Here is a 23175-nt window from a genome sequence, read left to right as displayed (position 1 = left end):
GCAACCAAATCGAGTTATCCAATGGTTGTAGAAAGCCTGTGCTACTGTACGTGCAGTAATGTCTGGTATGGCTACCACTTAGTAAATCTAGCTATCATAGTTAAACAGTAATAATTATTCTGGGAAGGAGATAGCAGACCAACAAGGTCAAGGTGGACATGAACAAATCTCTATGTTTGGTCTAAAAACTTCATTAACGGGATTCTAGAATGTCTGCTTACTTTTGCTTTCTGCCATGGAATGCACTGTTATGCCCAGTCTGTGCAATCCTTATGGATGGAAGACGAAACAAACCGAGAACATGTTAACTTTGTTGATACATGAATGTCGGGGTGAGCCAAATTCTGCAATGTTGCAAAAACATTCTCATGGAATGACGGGGGTGGGGTTGCAAGAGCGAGCAGCACCTGCTGAGAAATCGCAATATATTGGTAAGCTGCAATTCAGTAAGGTAATTTTCTTGAGTTATAAAACTTTTGAATGTTTAAGGAAAGTTTGCAATTCTGGATTGATTTGTTGCATTTTAGCAATTTCCTCATAGTCGATAAGGTTAGGATGCTTATCACTTCCATGCGCAAAAGTGTGTCAGCAGCGATATTCTCTGATCCTTTTAGATGGTGAATTGGGAGATAAAGTCTGCCTAGCCTGACGAGGAGGGCACTTATCCAAATGCTGTCAAAATGCATACATAAGCAGCTTGTGATCTGTGATTAAAAAAAAAATTCCGAGTTTCGAACATATGTTTTAAATGCCCTAATACCAGCATAAGTTGCCAAAAGCTCATGATCATAAGCGCTACAGTTCATTTCTGTTTGCAAAAGCTTTCATGAGAAAAATGTGAGAGGCTGTAAATTTCAATCAACTAATTGTGATAACATTCCACCAACCGCAAAGTCTGACCCGTCGACCTGTAAAACCAACTGGCCATCTTTTTTTGGATGCGCTAAAAGAATTGCATTGGTGATTAACTGTTTACAGTTTTGAAATAAATTCTGTGAAATTCAGCGTTGTCTTATCATTTTTCTTAGCCCCTTTAAAATAGGAAGTTAAATGTATCTGATTCTGGGCTATGTTAGGTAAAAATTAACGATTAAAATTTGAAAATCTCGGCAAATCTTTTATCATTTTAGGGAGTGGGTAGTTAAATATCGGTTCAGTTTTGTTGGGCAGAGGCTTGGTACCGTTTTTATTGACAAAATGCCTTTAAGAAAGATATTTAGGGAATGCGGAAAACACATTTCACAGCGTTAATTGTCAGTCCGTATGGAGTTAATTTTTCAAAAACAGTACATAAGTGAAATTGATGATCATCTTCTGTATCACTAAATATCAAGATATCATCTAAGTAGACATAGGCAAATTTTAGGTCCCCAAGAATTTTGTTCATAAACCTTTGAAAGGTTTGAGCTTCTCTGCACTGTCCGAAATTTAAAAAGACCAAATGGAGTGCCAAACTGCAGTGTTTGGTATATGGTCTTGATGGACCTCTATATGATGATATGCTCAGATGATTTTGATTTTTTTTTAAATTTTCTTTCCGCTAAGCATATTATCTTGTAAATATGGGATAGGATATCTGTTGGGTTCGGTGCATGCGTTTAATTTTCTCTAGTCTTCTACCAGCCATATGTTGCCCAAGCTTTTAGAAACAACATGAAGAGTTGATGGCCATGCCAATTTTGATGGTCTACAAATACCTTAATCCATCATAAGTTGGAAATTCTTTTTTTTACTGCTTCATATAACTTAGGGCTTAACCTACGCGGTTTACTATGCATACGAGGACTGCTTGTTATGAAGTAACGAACCGTGCTATGCTTTACTCTGCCCAAATCAGATTTTAGTTTCAATAAGTCCGGAAAGTCTTTAAAGATTCTGTCATATGGGGAATCACCTGAGACTAGCTTTACCGAAAAATAACTTTCAGAATTGGAAAGAGAACCAATTCGAGTTAATTTTGTAGTATTACCAATGAGCCTACCTTGTTTTAAATCGATTAAAAGAACAAAATGTCTTAAAAAAATTGGCTCCTATTATAGGTACTGGCACATTGGCGATGAAAAACTTCTAAGAAAAGTTTCGTCTGAGACCTATGTAAGAATTCTAGAATTATTCGCAGAAAATAATTATTGTGAATCCGGATGAGTTTTCTTAAATTTAGAAGTCTGTGTGGACGCAGGAGACATCTGAGCCGGAATCGATAAAAAATGTTAAATTTAGTCTATTATCATAAACATGTAAACAACATGAATGCGCGACTGTCGACAAGTTTTGATCGACAGCCGCTGCTACTGGTTTTCCTGGTCTGTAATATTCTGAGGAAAAGAACCAGGTGGTCGGCATTTTCGTCCATTATTACCAAATCACAAATGTAAATGATAATTGTTAACATGCTTGCTAGAATGACCACATAAAAAACTACGTGGTTTATTATGTGGATCTCGGGGGAATTTATTTCTCATTTTTTCGCGAGAGAGTCACTGGGCTTGTTTCCTTAGAGCAGCGATTTTGCTCCTTAAAGCCTTAAGATCTCTGACGGGGAGGAAGAATCATTCAGATTGCTGGGTGAATTCGCCGCAGCTGCCTGGACCACAAACATGTTATTGTTTGTTGGCCTGTGCAGTTCAGATATCTTATCAGCCATTTTTGCCAAAATATCTGAGGATTCAGAACTAATTGACAAAATGGCATGCACCCTGAAAGGTAACCTTTGCAGCCATGATGTTTTTAAAAATTTGTCAGTTTTACAATTTTCTCAATATGTGAGATGGCTTGTCATCTCCTAAATGCAGTTCAGAAATAAGTTTGCGTATTTGTTCATTTTCTGAATCCAAGAATTCCGCTATTAACCTGGCTTTTAGGGCATTATACTTTTCCTTCGTGTGGAGGTTAAACAAAATATCTGATACCGCAGAAAGAGTTTTGGGATCTAAAAAAGAAATCAGATGCTTATATTTCATAATATGATTACTTATCTTCGCTACAGCAAAGTTGCTTTTAACTTGAATAAACCAATTATTCTTCCATAAAGGGGGAATTTTGACCGCGACGTGAGATTTGTGGCTCTGGTGCTGCCGCGTTAGTTTTGTCGTTCGATTGGCCTTACCATCCTAGCATGGTTAACAGTTATAAATATATTCTAAATTGTTTACTAAATGATTTGCACTAGGATTTAACTTATGTATCATAATCAAAATGGCAACATTCAATATCTCAATAAAATTTTGAGCACAAATGTTACAGAAAGATCAGTTTTGAACAGTGAATCATTAAGTTTAAATTAAAACTATAATTTTACAGCAAAATGCATCACAAAAATGTATTAAGACCAATCACAGATAGAAAAAAAAATTTTCTTGACCACATACCCGTAAATCCTCCTTAACAGTGTGATAATCCACATGGTATTATTTATGATAATATAGGAAATTAAAGGAAATAAATAGGATGTAGCATTAATCACTTATAAAAAGGAGCATTCTCATCAAAATAAGGCATGGCATTAGCTTTTTCATAAAGATTGAGATATATAGCCATTAGAAATTGAAATAGAAGGAGCAAGAGACAGGATCACCAGTGAGGTATGCTTGGGTAACAGGCGCCTGAGAAAGTATCGATAGCATTAACTAGAAAAACAGCAATCTTAATTAAGATAGACATATAGCAATTAATAATCAAATTTTAATGCGAATAAATAACATAGTTGCTATAGTCTGACACATTATAATGGTTTATAAAAGACAGTGAACGGCCCAACACAGACACTGGTACTGAGGTTTGCATATCCTGGTGAAGCACAGACTGCCGGGAGAGAAACTTATCTCTCTCCATCTGCCTGTAATGTTGTAACAGGTTGCCTGTATGGTTGCCATATGGCAAACAATACACCCATACAGGTTTAAACTGGTTTTCACCAGTTGGCAGTTTTCTGTACCGTTTTCAATTCATGTTGCCTATTTGGCAATGCCGCTGCCTGCATGCTCATTTATCTGCTGGTTTTATATGAAATTTCTATGAATGTTTATATGAATGTTTTTAATACTGCAGATGATAATTAAAGCTTATTCCAATTTGGTGCCAGTTGCGTTTGTATTTTAAAATTAATGTTTAACCCATCCAGGACCAGCGTCGGGTATACATGATTTAAAAACGAAACGATTTTTTATTTTTAAAAATTTTTAAATGCCAGTACATGGTGCTAAATGGTAATGGTTTTCATATTGGTTAAGTCATGTGACTTTTGATCTTCATGTATGAGCATCAGTTCCTGTTCTGTGCTTTTCGTTTTGATAGGTTTACTATTAGTGTAAACAAATTTGAATCCCATCACTTTAAGTTAAAGGGACTCCAATGTGTTTGTTTATTTTGTTAGAGATTTCTTTTTTGTTTGTTTGTTGTTTTCATTTTTATTCTTTGCATTTTTTGATATTAGAATGTGGGGAAGTGCTACCAGCTCAATGTTTTCTTTCTTTCTTTCTTTCCCTCCATTTTTTCTTTTTGTTAGGAGAATGTGGGAAAACGCATCTAGCTGATTATAACAGGTGTAACATCACCGAACTTCCGTGATGGAAAAACTCAGACCAGTTTGCCTTTTATATATTTATTTTAAAACCTAACATAGACTTTCTTGGTTAATTAAAAAGTAACCTTACATCATTATTAGAGAAGGGTAAAGATATAAGCTTTCCCCGATGCGTGATGCATCTTACTTCTCAGCAAAAAAGCCATCATTGTCCTGTGTTTATTCTCGTTTTGAATTATTCCATACACAGCAGAATCATTAAATTGGGTTTAATTACCTACAGGTAATTATTGCTTAATTTTCCTTTACATTTCATATTTGTAATTTGTTTTCATGCTTAGAGTTATAATTTTAGTATTTCACATGTTTCATTTATTTCTATTAATGTGATATTCTTTATATTAATACATATTAATAATTAATAAAAAATTTGAAGTCATTATATTGAAATGTTGATTTTATATGTTTTTTTTATTAAAGTAGGCTAACTGCTGAAAATTTATGGTCCAGTGGCAACATTCCATGTCGGGGGGTTTTGTTCCCATGCCTTTAATTCACAGAGAGAATCAAAATCTTACAAAAATTTGTGAACACCCTTTTCCCACTGACCATTTTTGAAAAAAAGAAAAAGAAAACTGTAACCGGACTGTGTGAATTAGCACCAGTAATGGATAAGCGTGGCTTTACAATACATTCATAAGATCTTCACCTTGGTTTTACATAACCTTAGAAAGCCAGTTTACCTGTTGTTTATCTGAGTGAAAGACTGTTCTGCTTCTTCCATACTTACACATCCATGACTGGCACAATATATGTTTATACATTGTACTTGTAACTTGTATTTAGCCCACCAGGCGCTCAGCGATAAAAAATGCTGAACACTGCCAGTTCTTATCTGGGTTCATTTCCAGGTGGACAGCCTGGCTGCATGGACATTTTCATGGTTTATCCCCCATGTGCTACGTGTATCCGAGCCAGGTACCCTAGAAAGTCCTCCACAAAGGCATTCCTCCCCTTTGCCAGATAGCCCTAGTATGCTTTGCTATAATCTACCAAACCAAATCAAATGCAACTTGCATCTATTGATTTAGTAATTAAGTAAAATGTGATCTATTCTTTGAAACCTCCAGTAGAATTATTGCCATGAGTTTCATGAGTTCTCCACCAACTTTCATCGTCACAAAGAAAATACACAAGTAGTGAAAACTTCAGAATGTTCTAGGCTTATAAATTCCTTCCTCACATTGCAAGCCAGAAACAATTGGGGGATCAGTTAAGTTCACTCCCTCATCAATGACTAAATGATTAACACTTCTAAATGTTGGCAATATGACTGGCAAATGGACTAGCTGTATATTTGGTTTTTGCCCTCCCTGTTATCAAACTTAAGTCTGAGTCAGCTTTTTTTTAAAATGCTCCACAAAGGCGGGCAGCCCTCATGGGTTATAGCCAAAAACGTTTCAGACAAAAATGTCGCGCAGAAAACTGCGCAAGGTGAAAATGCCAGGGAAGAAAATAAAGCAATGAGAAAACATCGCAGTTCTAAAACATGATACAAAATATTGTAGTCAAGAATAAAATAGTTCAAAAACTTGTCATGGGAAATATTGTGGTAAAAAAATAAAGTATCTACAAATCGTCGCATGGCGATAACATGGCAAACATGTGTTTAACATTTATAAATGGGTATTCGCATAATGATTTGTGACTGCAAGATGAAAAGAAGGATAATTCTTACTTTCATGTTTTTATTAACTAATAAATTTTTAGAAAACAAAACAACAAATTTAAATAATAATTCCATTATTAACTTAGCAATTTTTTATACATAAGGGCATGCAGTTACTTTTCTTCCTTGTTTAATTATTTTTAGATTATACTTTTCATGAAAAATTACTGGTAAATCTTTATAAAAAATAATTTATTAATGACTTTGTTAGTTAACTATGTCAGTTTCAAATTCTTGTAAGTGCTATAAGTTGCATTAATTTTCTATGCTTAAGTTTCCATTTTACATTTTCAGCAAATATTCATTAGTTAATAAAAAAATATGAAAGTAAAAATTATCCTTCTTTCCATCTTGTGCTCACAAATCTTTATGCAAATATCCTTTCACAATTATTAAAGCCTGAAAAATGCATGTCTGCACGATGATTTGTAGGTACTTTATACTTTACCATGATATTTTTTATCACAATGTTTTTAAACTGCGAAGTGTTTTAACTGCTTTATTTTTGCCGATGATATTTTGCACCACAATGTTTTCAGCGGACACCCCTTCATGTGCTTTTCAAGATTCACATAACCTAACCTAAATTATTTTTTTTTCCTTAGGCTTTTGTTTGGATAATATAAAATTGTGAATTAACAAAATCTCACTGTAATTAGATTATCATATTTATTTTATAGCTATTTTTCAAATAGAAATCTTTTAAATTCACTTATTTGTTATTTATTATCATTTCACAGAACCTGGTTATTATGAAAGTGGGCGATTTGGAATAAGAATTGAAAATTTAGTTCTAGTGAAAAAGGCTGATACTAAAGTATGTTTTAAACCTTTAAATTTATGTATTTTGCTATTTGTAATCTGATTAATATAATGTGAAAATAAAGCAGTTAAATTATTTTTTATAGTATAATTTTCAAGAATGTGGATTTCTTACCTTTGAACCCCTCACATTAATCCCATTTCAAACAAAGTTGTTGGATACTAGTTTATTAACAGTTGAAGAGGTAATAACTACTTTTTATAACCTTTTGAATTTAAATTATTATATTTCATGCAGGTAAAGAAATGAATTTTTCCTGTCTATGACTTAACTCATCAGTTAAGGGTAAATGCATGCTTAAATTAATCAACTGTTAGGTATCAAATTAATGACAAATTAACCAGTAGTATACAAATAAAATAGTAAAGTATTGTTAACATTTCATGAGCATGCTGTTATGAAAAATCGCATTAATAATTCATTTTTCAAACTTCATTTTTGTAGCACAGAAACATAGGCCATTACTCTCCTATTCCTACATTTTGACTTTTCCCAGTTCTTATAGATCAACAAATTTGTTGAATTAGTTGCAGCTGCATATAATGATGAACTACGTATTTGTAAATTTTACTATGTACAAGTCACCTTCTCCTATTACAGAAAGTTTTTCCTGAAATTGGGATTTCATGAACCAGCTGCTAGAACTACTGACTTACTGCCATAAAATTATGCATGTTTTTGGAATTTTACCATCAATATTTCTTCTTCTGAATATATAAATATATGAAGAAACATATTTTGATTCATTCATAGAAATAATATATGATTATTGTCCACATCAGTGTTCTTTTGATGCTTCAGGACATAATTTGTTAAGTCCTTCAAAAGATTAAAAATGCTTTGCAATTTGACCTTAGAATATAATAGGAAAGTATTAATAGAAATTTTAAAAATGAGAAATACCCCTGCATTATTGTAAGAAGTTCAAAATTCCTTGAAAAAAAATAACAAATGCATGGAGAAAAATATGAAAGAAAAAGGGGCAATCATTTTATTCCCCCCAAATACTTCTATTAAATTTGTTGTTTGCTATTTTTATTTTAAGAAGTTCAAAATTCCTTGAAAAAATATAAAAAATTAACAAATGCATGGAGAGAAATATGAAAGAAAAAATGCAATCATTTTATTTCCCCAAATACCTCTATTAAATTTCTTGTTTGCTATTTTTCTTATCTTTATTGCTTCATTGTTCTGTTTTAGTCCTGATATGAATGTGTTGATTCATAGTAAAAAATGTTAAAATGCTGTCTTCACTGAATTGCCTTATTTTATACATTTCTCATTAAGAGTATTAAGTTTTTATTCTGTATTTAGATTGCTTTTGATAAAATTGTGCTACTTTTAAAATATTTTATATATTTGTCATATTATTTAAAATTTTGCTACTTTTACAATATTTTATATGTCTGTCATTTTATTGCTGTACTTTATAAACTTTTCCTCCTATAGATGGATTGGTTAGACAATTATCATCAAATTTGCCGAGATGTTGTTGGTAAAGCCCTAAGGGAACAGGGCAGACTTAGTGCCTTCCAGTGGTTGATGAGGGAAACACAACCTCTAGGTTAATATCATACCTAAAATAATTAAATCAATCTGGTTTTGTGCCAAAGTTACACAAGGTGGTACCAGTGTTAAAGAGTGTTACTTTGTTTAAAAAAAAAATGGCAATAGATGTTAGGCTTAAAGCCAAACAGTTATTTTGTCAATAATGTCTATTAGTTTTTACTTCTTAAGGGAAGTAAAATAATGCAAGTATGCATTGCTGTATTTGTGATGTATATTTGATGTTTGACATAAGTTGTGATATACATATGAATAAATATATATATAATATATATATATACACACACACACATAATATTCTGCCAGTGGTTGTCTCACAGGTGTGTAATTTCTGTCTCTAAATTTTGCTGAAAAATTACTCATTAACGTTTAATTGTAGTGATTAAACACACATTTTCATGAAAGATTTTCGAGCCAAAATAATTCCATAATCATGTACAAGATATTTCAAATGATAATTTATGAATACTTGCATTAATCAGCAAATTTTCCAGTGAAATTTTAGATTTGAAAATTTTAATGAACAAGTATTCAGTGCAGTTTTTTTAAATAAATTTTTATAATGAACTTTTTTACCAGAGTTCATTAGTTGGCTTTGTTTAGCTTATTTTAAACAGCAATTACACATTGGTTTGTGGGAAAGGCTTAGGTCAAACCTAAACCAGTGCATTTGCAGTGTGATTATTGTGTAGGATGAATGTTTTAGAAAATAGGATAGTGCCGTCTTCCAGTGATTAGGTAAGTGATAAAATGTCTGTAGGGCCAATTCTGATAATGCAAAGCATATCATGGCAGACTTTAATATTAGCAATACACAAACCTCAAGAGATAGCTATGTCTGACATGTTGTCTTTTTAAGTGATAATTGTCTTGTATATGTCCTTATGCACACAGAAGCCTAGCTTTTACATTATTTCAGTCTACTACTGTGTTAGATAAAGTTCTTGGACTATTTTTATTTAGTAAATTCCAATGATGTAGATTATTGTTCAATTAACAGTTTTTTTCAGTGGATTATTTCATTGAAGAACTGTTTTGTTTTGAGCTTATTGTATATGCTAATAGGCTATGTATTATTACTCTGTTTAAACTGTAAAATTTGTATACTAGAAATATATGTTGGTAAGAAAAGAACTATTATGTTTACTGTGGTATATTATTGCAGGAAATCTACTGCATAAAAACTCATTATGTAATTTTATGTAGTCCAGAAATACAGATTTAATATTGTACTTCCGAGTTAAAGCATTTTTATTGCAGAAAATCATGTAAAACATGCACATAAATATGTTCTGGCTAGTCTCTTCATTACATCCAATTCTGTAAATTTACTCATTAAGTTCTGATATTTTAATACCATTTTCATATATAAATATATCTGTTATCTGTGTATGTTAACATAATTCATTGTAAAACATAGAAAGTTGTCAAAATTCTCTTTTATATGATGGGTGGAAGAATGTATAAAACTACTTTCTTTTTGTGGTCATGTTTTAATGTTATGGCTAGAAATGGAAGTCTTTAGTGATGCATATTTACATCATATTTATATGAGACACACTTTTGCCATAAAAATATTTTATGTAGTAATGCATCACATTGAAGGTTTCATTCTTTCTCATGTTACAATAGGGAAGGTATATTTCAGAAAGGAAGTATTATTTCAGAAACAATGAATGCATGCTCTACCTACATTATGAAGGAAGAGTATTAACAGTTCTTAAATATTTAGGTTATGTACATTCCTTTACCTGAAACAAATTACTGTTTTCCAAACACATCCCAAGCATTTGATGGGAAAAGAAATTAATATATTTACAAGTGAAAATGTTTTAATAGATTTTATTTATTTGTAAAAATAAATTTTAAATTTGTAAGCTTTTATCTGTTTAGTGTGCATATTTGAAACGAGGTATTTTATTGTAAAAATGTTTTGTTATTAAATTACTGCTAGAATATTGTTATGAAATAAGTGTAATTTTCAGAGCTGTCTGAGTTGTTGTCCTGCAGGAATTGTAAATAACATGATTGGATTTAGTTGTGAAGTATGCGTTTTTGTTTAATTTTACTTTTTGTGAAAGAAACATGGCATTGCTATGTTTAAAAAGCAATAATTGTATTGAATCATTTGTGCTGTTATAAGAAGCAGTTCTGTGTTGTTTTTAGGAATACTATACGTATGCATTTTAATAGCTGTAAAGATATCTGTGTTAATTCAACATCGTCGAGATGGCGATTGTAGGATTATCAGATTCCTTCAAATTATAGTTTTTATATGACTTTGTAATAATTGTTGTAACATATATGTAATCTTTGGGGTAATGTTTTTGAACTGTTATGAAAGCTGGAAGGAGTAGTAAAATTTTTCTAACTCTCGCAGTGGAAGATATATCCTTAATGCAGGCCTGGATATTCAGCACTGCCTTCCTGAAGTAAATAAAATATGCAATATAGTATTCAAGTGTGGCAATAAAAGTTTTTTAATATTACTTTAGAAGTAAGTTGGACATTCAAGTTTTATTTATCTTTTAAATACGAGGATTTGTATGTTTCATTAAGTTTATACTATAGCTTCTTTTCGTATTACATTACAGCATAAGCAATAAAGGTTTCTTTGTTTACTCTTCATTCTTATGTGTACTATTGAAATCGTAAAGATAGCTGTTGCTAATTTGTTTTATCGATAACATTTTGGAAATGCAAGTTAGAAACTCAGGCATATAATTTTAATAAAATACATGGATAAGTCCTTGTTCCATTCAAAATGTGTGTAGTACATGGAAAGATAGTTAAGCATAAGTAGTAAGTCATAAAGAAATCATAGACATGGGTCAGCTTTTGGCATATTTTACTATACCTAATAGCAGATTTCAAGCTTAAATAAAGAGCTATTGAAACAATTAAATCAAGCATTTTATACTGAAGTTTTATTAGGATTGAATTTATCAGTTTACGCCAAAGTATATTGAAAACTAAATGATAATTATTCTAAGCACACACACACACATATATATATGAACATTAGTGTGAAATTTTAATTTTTGTTTTATTTAAAAAAAATTTATTTTGTATTTTGCGTCAGTAGACAATAAAATGAAAAAGAAGAATGTATTAAAAATATCGCTCCATCATGGATTATAAAATAGAGAATGAAATTAGAGAAAATTAGAATGCATGTTAGCACATATATAATCAAATTTTCTGATAGAAAACACAAGGTTTTTAATTATCTAAGCCTTGGATAGCTTGCCTGAAAATAATAGAGGTATATATAAATACAGTAATATTTTAATTCTAAATATTGAAGGCACCATAGTAATGTAAACTGTTAAAAATAACAGAATTAAAATTTTTCTGGCATTAAATTCAGGGAAGAAAATCTCTTTCATAATAGCACATGATCTCTTTGCATCAGGTTAGAAATTCTTTTTACTAATTCTACAGCAGTATACCTTTTGGAAATAGATGAGATATAAATATTACTGTATAAAAATAATGTGAACATACCATAATCTGAACTCTCTGAATAGTGTTGAAAAGATAATTCTTTTTCTTAACTTGCATATTCTGAGCACACACACATATATATAGTATAATATGAACATTAGTGTGAAATTTTAATTTTTGTTTTATTTGAAAAAGAATTTATTTTTTGTTTTGCATCAGTAGACAATAAAGTGAGAAAGAAGAAGACGAAATGCTGTCATGATACATATTGCCTCTTCCTCCCTCTTTCTTTTTTAATTAAAATCAACAAATTTTGGTTTTGCAATCCATGCATTAATTAGCTTGGTTTTAAGGAAATATGCATTTAGACAGATACATAATCTATGCGTTGTTTAAGCCTTTAAATCTAAAAGCAGACATTAACAGTCTAATTTCAGATAATGATTGCTTTCCATAAAATACCACACCTTTGATGGTCTTTCATAAAAACCTAAAAATAAAGTGAATCAAGATAATTCATAAATGAAAGTTGATTGATAAAGAGTTAGTTTTTCAATTAATTAGCAAGTTAATCGTTTTTTAAATTTAATAACTCTTCTAATTGGTTAAGGCAAAGCATCCAGGTTTATCTGCTAAAAGAGGGATGCCTTCATGGAGGACTTTTGAAGGACAGCTGGCTAATTTACATAGTGAAAAAACACCCATGCAGCTATGAATTGAACCTCTCCTAAATTGTGTTGAGCAGGTGTATTTGCCTGACTGCTGGTGGGCTGTTGCTCGATTAACAGATGCAGAATTTCAGCATGGTGTGTATTTTAAAACCAGTAGAATTTATATATATTTGCATTTAATAATTTTGGTACGAGTTCTTAGAAAATGATTTCATACGTTCTCAAAACGTTCTTTGGCAGCGTTTAAAGATATGATTTATAATGTGTTCTATTTCATGACATTCAGGAGATAGTTAAGAATATATATATATATATATATATATTACTTTGGTATGAATTATAATTTTATATACCAATCCATTGTAGGCATTCATAAGCAGTTATAAACAACAGTTGCAGCTGCTATCATAACTATGAAACTACATGCAAGTGCACTGGTACTTAAGAAATAACCTTAATGTTCACATTAAAAATGTTACATTAATATTTTTATCCCTTTTAAATATTTTTGATGTAGAAACAAGTGTAATGTTATGAAATGTGATTTTATTATAGCTTAATTATGTACAGCAATTTGGCACATCTTCTTGGCGATGTGGCTCAGAAAGCTCTAAAAGATTAGATGCATATTTATTAGGTAGTCTTAATCTTCCAAAGATCAGATACTCCAACAGTATTGATTTCATTGTATTTATATTGTAATCTTTGGTGGAATACAGTATTTTTTCTTCTTCTTCTTCTTTTTTTTTTTTTTTTTTTTTTTTTTGTCTATTTCAATATAACAGATTAGCAATACTCTTGGCCAAAATGTTCCTTAAGAGTAATTATTTATTTTTCATTAAAGTCTAATGCCATTTTAGATCACTAAAACGGTTTTGAAATCCTTAGAAAATTTCTTTAAAATGAAGTTTTTATTCTTAGATTTTGAATTGGATCAAATGCTTAGTTTTGTTGCAATATTTTTGCAACAAATTTCTATATTTCTTTTTTTTTTTTTTTTTACATGCTTAAAAATCATTAATGCTGAGAACTTTTTCTGTTGCAAGAACTTTTTTTAAGTTGTTTGCAATAAATAAATAAAAATTTATGTACTGAATTTAGATTTTGTTTCAACAGTTAATGAATCTGAGTCTTTTAGTATCAGTAAGCTTCTGATGAAGGGGAACCTGTACCTAAAGTATTTTGAGCATTTAAAATCTCTTACAAAACCCCTACCAGTCATTCACAAAAACTTAGAAAAATGAAATACATTCAAATGCATAATAAATGACTGCATACATACAGCAATTATAAACACATTTCATCTATTTCTTTTGTTAAATTTGGAAATTGGCAGAATACATTTTAAATGTTACAAGATTATTTTTGAAATAACAATGTACATTTTTATATTATCTTTTAGAAATATTTAATTGATTGCATCTTCATTAAATTCAGGTAATTGTTTTTGTGTTACTTGTAGGTTGTTGAGGCAGTATGACTCTTATTTTTGTATAGTCTGACAGAAGAACGTGGGAGGGGGATGACTTCTTTTGATATAGGGGTGCTTTCATTCCATTTTATAATCCTTGCTGGACTAAAATTTTTTGTTTTTTCATATTATGATGCTTGCGCTACTATGCATGACTTTATATTTCTTGTTTTAATTTATTGAAATTTTATTTGTTTACATGTAATGTAAATAATTGTTTATTTATATGGCATTTATCTGTAAGAAATATTTTATGAGAAGCTGTTGACTGAAAAACAGCAAAGATCATTATTGGAGTATATAATTTCAAGTTATGAGAGAAAATGTTTATTATATGTCCTAGCAAGTTGTTTAACTGGGTTTGAAGTAATCTATGTTTTGCTTCACATTTATTACTTACGTATTTACTAAAGTATAAAACCTTATTTATTGAAAACTAAATAAACACTATTTTAGATCTTTGTCAATAAATATAATGTAAAATTTCAGTGTGTAAGTAAGAAACACTTTTCTAAAACTACAGTAATAATCTGTATTTGCAATTTAATTCTGCATGAAATCAGAATGCAACAGTAACACTGTGTGTTTAAAGTAATATTGTGCACAAGAATGAGAATATTCTGTGAAGTAACATTTAAAATTGGCGAGAACAGTTAATTGCAGTATTTTTAGAGCATTTATCCAGTTGTAAATTACTTTATAAGCTTGGCTGAATCTGCCATTACAATAATCAGTATTAAGTAGAATAAAAATTTAAACCAAGCTTAAAGAGGATTGATTGCTTGTATATTAACATCATGTTAATTTATTTTCAAATTTAAAAAGATGGATGGTAAAAATTTTCCGCAAGCTGCTAGAAGCTAATCTCTAAAAATCTATAAACCCTCTGGCTGCTCATCCCGTGATTTCCATGGGCAACTCAAATGTAGCCAAATCTGCTTATCTCGCGATTTCCGTGGGCATTTTTTCCCCCTTTATTGAGGAGCACATCCTGTTCTTTTCCTATTTAACCACTGAAATAAATTATATGCTGTATTAGACATTTAGTTTGCGCTTTGGCCAACAGATATCGTTAGTTGTCCACTAAATTACGGCATTTGAAGGTACATGGTATTACTGCTCACACTGCACTTTTTTCTTACAGAAATGGCTGCTAGAAAACATTTAGCAGTTATCTTGATTTATTGAATTTGGTGCAAAGACTGTGAAGTTGGACTTTGCCTTGAACCCTGTTTTGAAATCTATCATACTAAACTGCATTTCTAAGATATTTTCCCCTCAGTGTTTTATATTTTCTTAAATTTGATATATTTTACTTTTTTATATTATGCAATAAATAGAAATTAACTGTAATTCGACTGAAATTTATTAAAAAAATGGGGGGGGGTTGATAACATCTGAAATTGGTTTTTCTGGCAACTTAGTTTCTCATGATAAAAATCTGTATAAAAAAAATATTTTCTAGAAAGGAAAAATGCATTTTTCAATTCTCCAATATATATAGATTTAAAATATAGAAGAAGGGAAAAATAATACACAATTTTTGAAGCGATTTCAGTCCACAAATTGAGCAGTCAGAGGGTTAAAGCAAGACTCTTATTATTATTTGACTTAAAATATGTGTGTTGCAGAAAGTAGTTATACTGTGCTGTCATCGTTTTAAAATTCTCACTTTAGTACCACTTGGTAATAAATAGTTGCTGAGGCATTTTTACAAATGATAGCTTCTCTCATATAGTAGCATTTATTTTTAAGTCTGGTGTACATTTATCAAAAAAGTCACAGTTAAAGATCGTAAGATTGTTTTCATTTGAGTGAAATCAATAATTTTTAATATTTAAAAATAATAATAGTAGGTTGAGAAGAATAATAAATCATAATGATTTCACTTTGGGCTACTGATCTTTTCTGCTTCATGGGTGTGGAGCAGTATTGAAATATTTGCAACATGCCTAATACATATTGGCAACATATGGCATATTAACATTATTTCGTCCAATGTCCCATTTTGCCGTAAAAGAACTTTCCATGTTACTATATGATTAATTTTAAAAACCTTCAAAAAGCTTATTTAAATGACATTTTTTGTCAAAGACTAGTTTACTTTATCTCAGTATCTTGTTTAATTTTTTTTTTTTTTTTTTTTTTTTGAAGTTATATCATTTTAAAGATCAAATTAAAAATTTTCCTTTGCTGAATTTTTTAACTTGAATGCAATTTAACTTGGTAAATAATAATTAAGTTTTTTTAAGCGAGAATCAGTCCATTTGCAAATCAGTGCATCATTTTTCTTTATTTTGGTTGACAAAAACCATATAGTGCCTCTGGGCAGTTCCTTGTACTGCTGCCTTAGCTCTAAAAATATGTTTTAAGGTAATGAAACAGAAATAAATTACTTATGTAGCAGTATGATAGGTAATGTAATTGTCTGAGCAGGTTTACTTGGATGCTGTTAGTGCACTGCCCATCAGTGGCTGGGTGCTTAAGGCTGCTGAATACCAGTATATCCACCTGCTTTGTGTTCAAACTAAAACAAATGGGCTGGCTTCATGGTTAATTTCCCCCCATGTGAAACATGAATACAAGCCAGTTTTCCTCCAGAAAGTTCACCATGAAGGCAGATAGCCCTTTTGATTTTGCCATATTCAAATAACCTAACCTAGCTGTTAGTGCACTGCTGTATTTCCTTTTGAAGATGTTATATTCACTACATGAGAAATACTCAAAATGTCACAAAAGACCTCAAGAGGTATAAATATCTATTTCCAATATTAGGGAGTAGGTATAAATTCAGAGGACAGTTTGCCCACCGAGTTCTTTATATTAAACTGCAGAGGTTTTGGATACAGAGATATTCTGCATTAATACTCTTTATCCATTTTTGAGTGACATGCTGTTGATGCTAGGTTTGATGATGTAAATAACAATTAAGGTAATTATTGATTTATTGTCCATTACTTAAAATTATATGTGAAAAACGAATTTCTTTAAATGTGTTTAAAGTTGCCTACAGAGTGTAGTAAATTAATAATGAGATATTACAGCATTTGCTAAGGTAACAACAGACCTTGTCACATATTTTTTACCAACTCATGATCTTATAATAATACACATTTAATATCACAGTTTTGTAACTATACATGTTAATCTGTAATTTGATTTTTATACAGTAAAAATTTCAAATGTCTCAGCAACAGTAACTTATCTTTTATTCATCGAAAATAATATTTTTGCTGTCACTTAACATAATATTTTCACTGATGAAGAATTTTGATGTTCTTAGCTGATAATTATTTAATATACTTTATTACCTAAAATTTGCATTTGTAGTGTACAATATGGACATTATCTGACAAACTATAATAAATTGTCCTTTATAATTTGAATTTTGTAAAATTTTTTAATCTTAATTTATCAGCAAAGTTATTTGAATTTTGTAAAATTTTTTAATCTTAATTTATCAGCAAAGTTATTAAGTTTGTGAATGGATTAAGATTGAAGAAAGAAATGTGAATTTTATATCTTTTTTTGTTATTTCACTTATAATGATGTAGTCAGTTTTTCTATAATGAAAACTGTGCTTGTGCTGCAAAGAAGTAACTAAAATTTATTTTCATAAACTTTTGAATTGTTCTTTAAAAATCTGCACATGCATATAACATTTTATATAATTTTTAAAATTTGTTAAATGTGAAGGTTATTTAGTGAAAACTCGAAATGTAGTTTATACTATCAATTTATTTGGAACTGACATTCATTATAAAGCAATGTATGAAATAGTGGAATTATTGTACTAAAAAATGATTCCAAATTTTATTTCTAGGCATTGTGTTACCTTATTATTAGAATCAACATTTCAACTTTCTTTCATGATGTTTAAATATTTCAAAGAACTCACACAAATTGCTAGCACGTAAGTTGTAAAACACATCAATGAATCAGCTGGAATATAAATATGTAAAGTCTATTTTCTGAAAGACAAATGTGCCTTGAAAACTGGGTTTTTAATCACAGTTTTTTTCATACAAAATTAGACTCTTTTTTAATTTTTAGGCTAAAATGAATATTTTATTTTATTGCATTAATGGCATCTCTCTTGATTTTCCTATACAGACAGTTAGACTTTTAACAACAGATACTAGTTCGCCATTTGAAAGGGGTAAAAAAATATTATATAAAGAGCTAAATATTTTAAATATATTAATGCATTATTCTACCTCATGAAATTTTAATATGTTAAAGCATAGAGGTTTCAGTTGAATAGTATTTTATTTTATCTAGCTTAGTGAAAGGAAAATTAATTTGTATTACAGAAACATCATAAAATTGAGTTCTCAAGTATTCAGACATTTTATGCATATCGATTTGAAGAAAATGATTCAACGTCAGTAACTGATGATTAAAAGCTTAATGTGCTGTTTTAATCCTGACAAACTAGACTATTTCTGATTTGTCATTGCTGAGTTCACATATCATTCATGCTCATGGATTTAGTTTATTCTTTGGGGGTATATAAAGAAGCACAAAATGCATTTTATTACAATGCATGTAACAGCAATAAATATTAATGGATAGAGTACAAATTTACATATATATTCTTCATCTGTAAAGCTTAGAGCTTAATTTATAGTTAAATGACAAAAATAACTTGCCATTTAAATAAGAATTAAGTTGTAATAAATATTCTTTGTACAGCTATTAGTCATATAATTGAAATTGCTATTTTTGAAAAACTTAAAATATTTTTAATTTAATATGAATAAATGCTTTAATTCAAGCATGATTTCTTTTGCATTTGAAAGCATTAAGCATTTATTGAAAAATTTCAAAAATGCAAATTAATAAAATATTTTTAGTAATTCAATTTATAATTAGTAGTAGTAAAATGTAATTGAACAGAATTTTTTTTTCAAATGTAAATTTGCTACTTTGTGAATAAAAACATGTCATAAAATCATAGAAGAAATCATATTCTGATGTCCAACAACTTTGGTAGTTTTACTGAAATAAACAATTCCAATAAATTTAAGCCATTTAACATATGGGTAAAATAATTATCACAGTCAAAATGAAGCTTATAAATTGCCTTATTTACTCTTATCTCTGAAATATTTAGATAAAGTTAATAAAAACTTATATTTCATTTGGTGTGGGAGATACCAAATTCAGTAACATGTTTCCTCAATAATTTTTATTTTATAGCCTTTCGGATGAAATAATAATATTCTTTGCATCATTGAAATAAACATAAGGTAGATATCTTATGACATTTCATGCAACTTCAAGGAACTTGCTTCAGAAATATAAATGTTATAACTTTAATAGCTTTTGTTTGATAGTTATTAGACAAATCATACTTTGATTTTTAAAGAAAATTCTCATTAGAAAACGTTTTGTGCCAAATGTATGTTGTTTTTCAGCAGGATTGTAGAGTAACTCTTTTTATAATATTCAAATACTAACATGTGATTTGTACTTATTAAAATGTTATTGCTATTTAACGATAAAGAAAAATTATTTTCTGACTTTCATTCATAATACTTTGGAAATATTTCTGTTATTTTCATGGAAGCATTCATATTTTTGTTTGTAACTGCTATGCAGATTGTGGTAAAACCACATATTTTATAGTTACAATTTAAAAATGTGTAACAAAGTTCAAGCAAACACTGTTCTCTCACTATTGTGAAAACAGTTATAAAAGCAATACGTTCATGTTTCTCTAAGAGAATGTAGCATATTTGTATATGCCATCAGTATTGTATTGTAGTTCCTGTGATTTTATGCATTTGTGTTGTAAGTGGTTTAACTGAAGGTACCACTGGAAGAAGCATTTATAAATTGTGGGTCCATTGTATTTTGTAGCAGTGTTTTATATGTGAAAAACATTGGAAATGACTTTTCTTAATCAAAACATGAGATTTCTCATGTTTAGTTGTGACCTCAAGAAAGTGGCTTGCAATTAATGGTTTTGTAGTACTGTTAAATTTTATATGTCTGCAAAGTTAATGTAAAAGTGTTGTTGAATAAAACTGTGTAGGACCTTAACGCTGATACTTTTCATGCATAAGTACATGTTTTTTTTATTAGAAAAATTACTTCAGTTTTTAATAATTGGAATATTGTTTAATTATTAAATAAATAGTACAATAACAAAATAGACTTTTACAGGACATTTAGGCACTCACAGCGGTGATATATTTAGGTCTAATGTAACTGCTTGCAGTTTCCCATCTTATAGGTATTCATTATATCAGCTATGAATTCAAATCTTTCCATTCTGTTCTTAAGACGCTGATGAGCATTCTAGAAGAAAAAGATTTAAAATATTCCTCACAAAACACAAATAAGATAAAGAAAGAAGTATTGATGAATGTTGTTGAAGTTACAAAACACATACCTGTAAAAATTCAACAGCAAAGTTTGAAATCTTGTGTGGCACATGCAAGACCCATATGTCAGGCAGGACTATGAAGGTATAACTGCATATAATAAGTAGATTTATTATTAATTTCATACATAAAAAATTGTTAGAAATTACTATATTAAGATTTAAATGAAACAAAGTTAAATCCACTTTTCAAGGTTACCTATTACTTTAAAGTAAAACTTGCATATGGACAAGGACTGCTTAAAGGCCCGTCCACATGACTACACTCGAAACATAGCTGACAAACGCACTTTTATGTTACCAGGGAAAAAGCGTCCAAACGAGTATGCTTGCGAAGAGTGCGTTTAACCAATAGAACTATTTTGTGCAAAAATCACATGACGCTGTAATGTAGAATCAACGGAGCTGTATTTTATTACTTCACTGTGTTTCTATATGTTTGTGGCAAGTTGTTAGAATCAGATGATTTTTCTATAGCTAACACTTTACTATTAAGTGTATAAGCAGATGCGAAAATGGGTCCGAAAGATTTATTTAGAGCCTGTGCAAAGAGATTTTTCTTCTTTATTGCCTCGTCTGCGAAATAAATATCCAGAATTATGGTTTGGAATACAGTATGTAAAGACAATTAAATTACTTAAAACACTATCCACCATATAATAAAATCAACTTCATATTTTTTAAACTCCCCCTTCCCTCAGTCTGCTTGTTTATGTGTGGTATGGCAGTACGTATAAAGGAATCTGTGTAATAAGTAAAGCGATCTATAATTTGATTATTTTCTATATATTATCACACAAATAAATTAGAAGAAAAGTTCATCCAATTAAATTTCTAAAGATATGCTGCTCTTTTAAATATTTTTAGCACAGTGTGATGTTAGCCCAAATGCTGTTGAATTGTGTATGTGCGTGTGAGTGGGGGGGGGGGAAACTACTCATATGAGTGTAATATAAAATCTGAAAGCTTTCAGCTTTTTTTTTTTTTCTTTTATTTTTGAATTTAGAATAAGATTCAAACTTTGGACAGTTTGTGAGAAATTATGTGGAGGATGTAATATGCAATAAGGTAAAAATAAAGAGATAATTTATATAAGAGCTGCAGATATATCATTACATAAGGGTTTAATGGTTAAAAATTTGCAGTGCACATTTTTAAATTAAATTAAAAGCAATATTAATAATGGATAAAATAAGAAATGAAAACAATAATAATAATAGGTAAAATAAGAATATAATGATTCGCGATTAAATATAAAAACCACGTATCAAAATGAGAAAAGCTAACAGCATTATATTTTTATAAAGCTTTTTATTACACATGATATAGCGAATATTTATAATATAATAATTAAGGAGAATTTTGTAAGACAGAAATTTAATTTATTTAGGTTCGTATTATACTTATGATGTTATAAACAGGTGAATTATATGGATATACTGGTTGGATCATTGCTTTATAAAGATACAGTTTTTCTCCTTTAATGAGAATTTGAAATTTATACCAATATATATGGTTTGAGAAATCTGAGGATTGTCATGAACAATGCTGATTATTTTATTGCTGTATACAGTTATGATATTTTTAAGCAAAAACTCATCTCTGTGTTGTTCTGACGCCATATTGAAACGGGTAAGCAAGAAGCTTTTCAGATTATGACACGTGATAAGAACTCGGTCAGCTATTGGCTGTACGTTCACGTTACGGATGAAAAAGGCTGAACAGGAGTGAACCCAGTTTTACGTCTTCTGCGTAAGGCAAATTTACGCCGGCGCAAAAAAAATTGCGTCAACTACGTCGCTAGCGTACTCGTGTGGACGGGCCTTAATAGTTGATTTTTCTGCTTAAAAATTGATTTAATGAATCCTGATTAAAACATCTATATGAAAATTTTATTAACTGAATCTAATATTGTGAATCTAAGATACTATAGAATTATCCGAAACTTATTTCATTTAAATATTTAAGATTATTAAATAATATCTGGGGAAAGCAACAAAATGGTCTTTTCTAAAATAATGCACTGATGGATGGACAAAACTATGACCCACAGCAATCACAAATTGAAAGAAAGCAAAATGTGGAAAATCAGAATGTGAGTTACAGTAAGAAGAGGTAAACATGTGCAAATTTTCATTACCTCACTTGTTCATCACATTATAGTACTGATAAAGGATTTAAAGAATTTGACGCATGCGGGCAGTTGTTTTACCAAGAAAGATTTAATTGGTGATCTTGAAGGTTTTGATGTATCTTCAAACATCACTTGAATGATTTTACACATGATCGTATCACTGAAAAGTTCAAAGAAGTGTGAAAAATAACTGATATTACCAGGGTGTTTAGACTCACCTACAACATTATGTCATGGCTGTGGAAATGATTTAAAACAACTGGGATGTGAAGCATCATGAAGGTATATATTACATATATGATGTAACTGGTGTACCACAGCTCAGCAGGTGGCAAATGTGTGTGTGCTGTTTTGTGACAGCAGATGTGAAAAACTAGCCAGCTGTTTGGGAAAAGGAGTATTATACAACCACAGAGCTGTG

The 23175-nt window shown here is 30.0% G+C and overlaps 2 protein-coding genes across 7 annotated transcripts in view; one reads left to right on the top strand and one right to left on the bottom strand.

The window, feature by feature from the left end:
• Positions 1-20277, top strand: part of LOC118184315 (xaa-Pro aminopeptidase 1-like) — a 203265-nt gene extending 182988 nt beyond the window's left edge. For 4 of the 5 annotated variants that reach the window (XM_085808549.1, XM_085808552.1, XM_085808551.1 and 1 more), the window contains 3 exons: positions 6992-7068; positions 7160-7258; positions 8524-20277. In XM_085808549.1, coding sequence (XP_085664675.1) covers positions 6992-7068; positions 7160-7258; positions 8524-8643 — 296 coding nt within the window. In that variant the 3' untranslated portion in view covers positions 8644-20277. Of the gene's footprint in view, positions 1-6991; positions 7069-7141; positions 7259-8523 lie in introns of all 5 variants that reach the window. The other variant, XR_015038763.1, reaches the window with a different exon arrangement.
• Positions 20278-20333: 56 nt separating this feature from the next.
• Positions 20334-23175, bottom strand: part of LOC118184316 (xylosyl- and glucuronyltransferase LARGE2s-like) — a 131396-nt gene continuing 128554 nt past the window's right edge. For both annotated transcript variants that reach the window (XM_035353969.2, XM_035353970.2), the window contains exons 13-14: positions 20630-20711; positions 20334-20535 (exon numbers count right to left, since the gene is read on the bottom strand). In XM_035353969.2, coding sequence (XP_035209860.1) covers positions 20437-20535; positions 20630-20711 — 181 coding nt within the window. In that variant the 3' untranslated portion in view covers positions 20334-20436. The remainder of the gene's footprint in view (positions 20536-20629; positions 20712-23175) is intronic.

This window comes from Stegodyphus dumicola, chromosome X1, assembly GCF_044657685.1.
Source record: "Stegodyphus dumicola isolate Sdum_Otavi_A_Nest chromosome X1, ASM4465768v1".
Taxonomy (NCBI): domain Eukaryota; kingdom Metazoa; phylum Arthropoda; class Arachnida; order Araneae; family Eresidae; genus Stegodyphus; species Stegodyphus dumicola.
The sequence above is the reverse complement of the archived record's forward strand: the minus strand, read 5'-3'. Positions and strand labels throughout refer to the sequence as shown.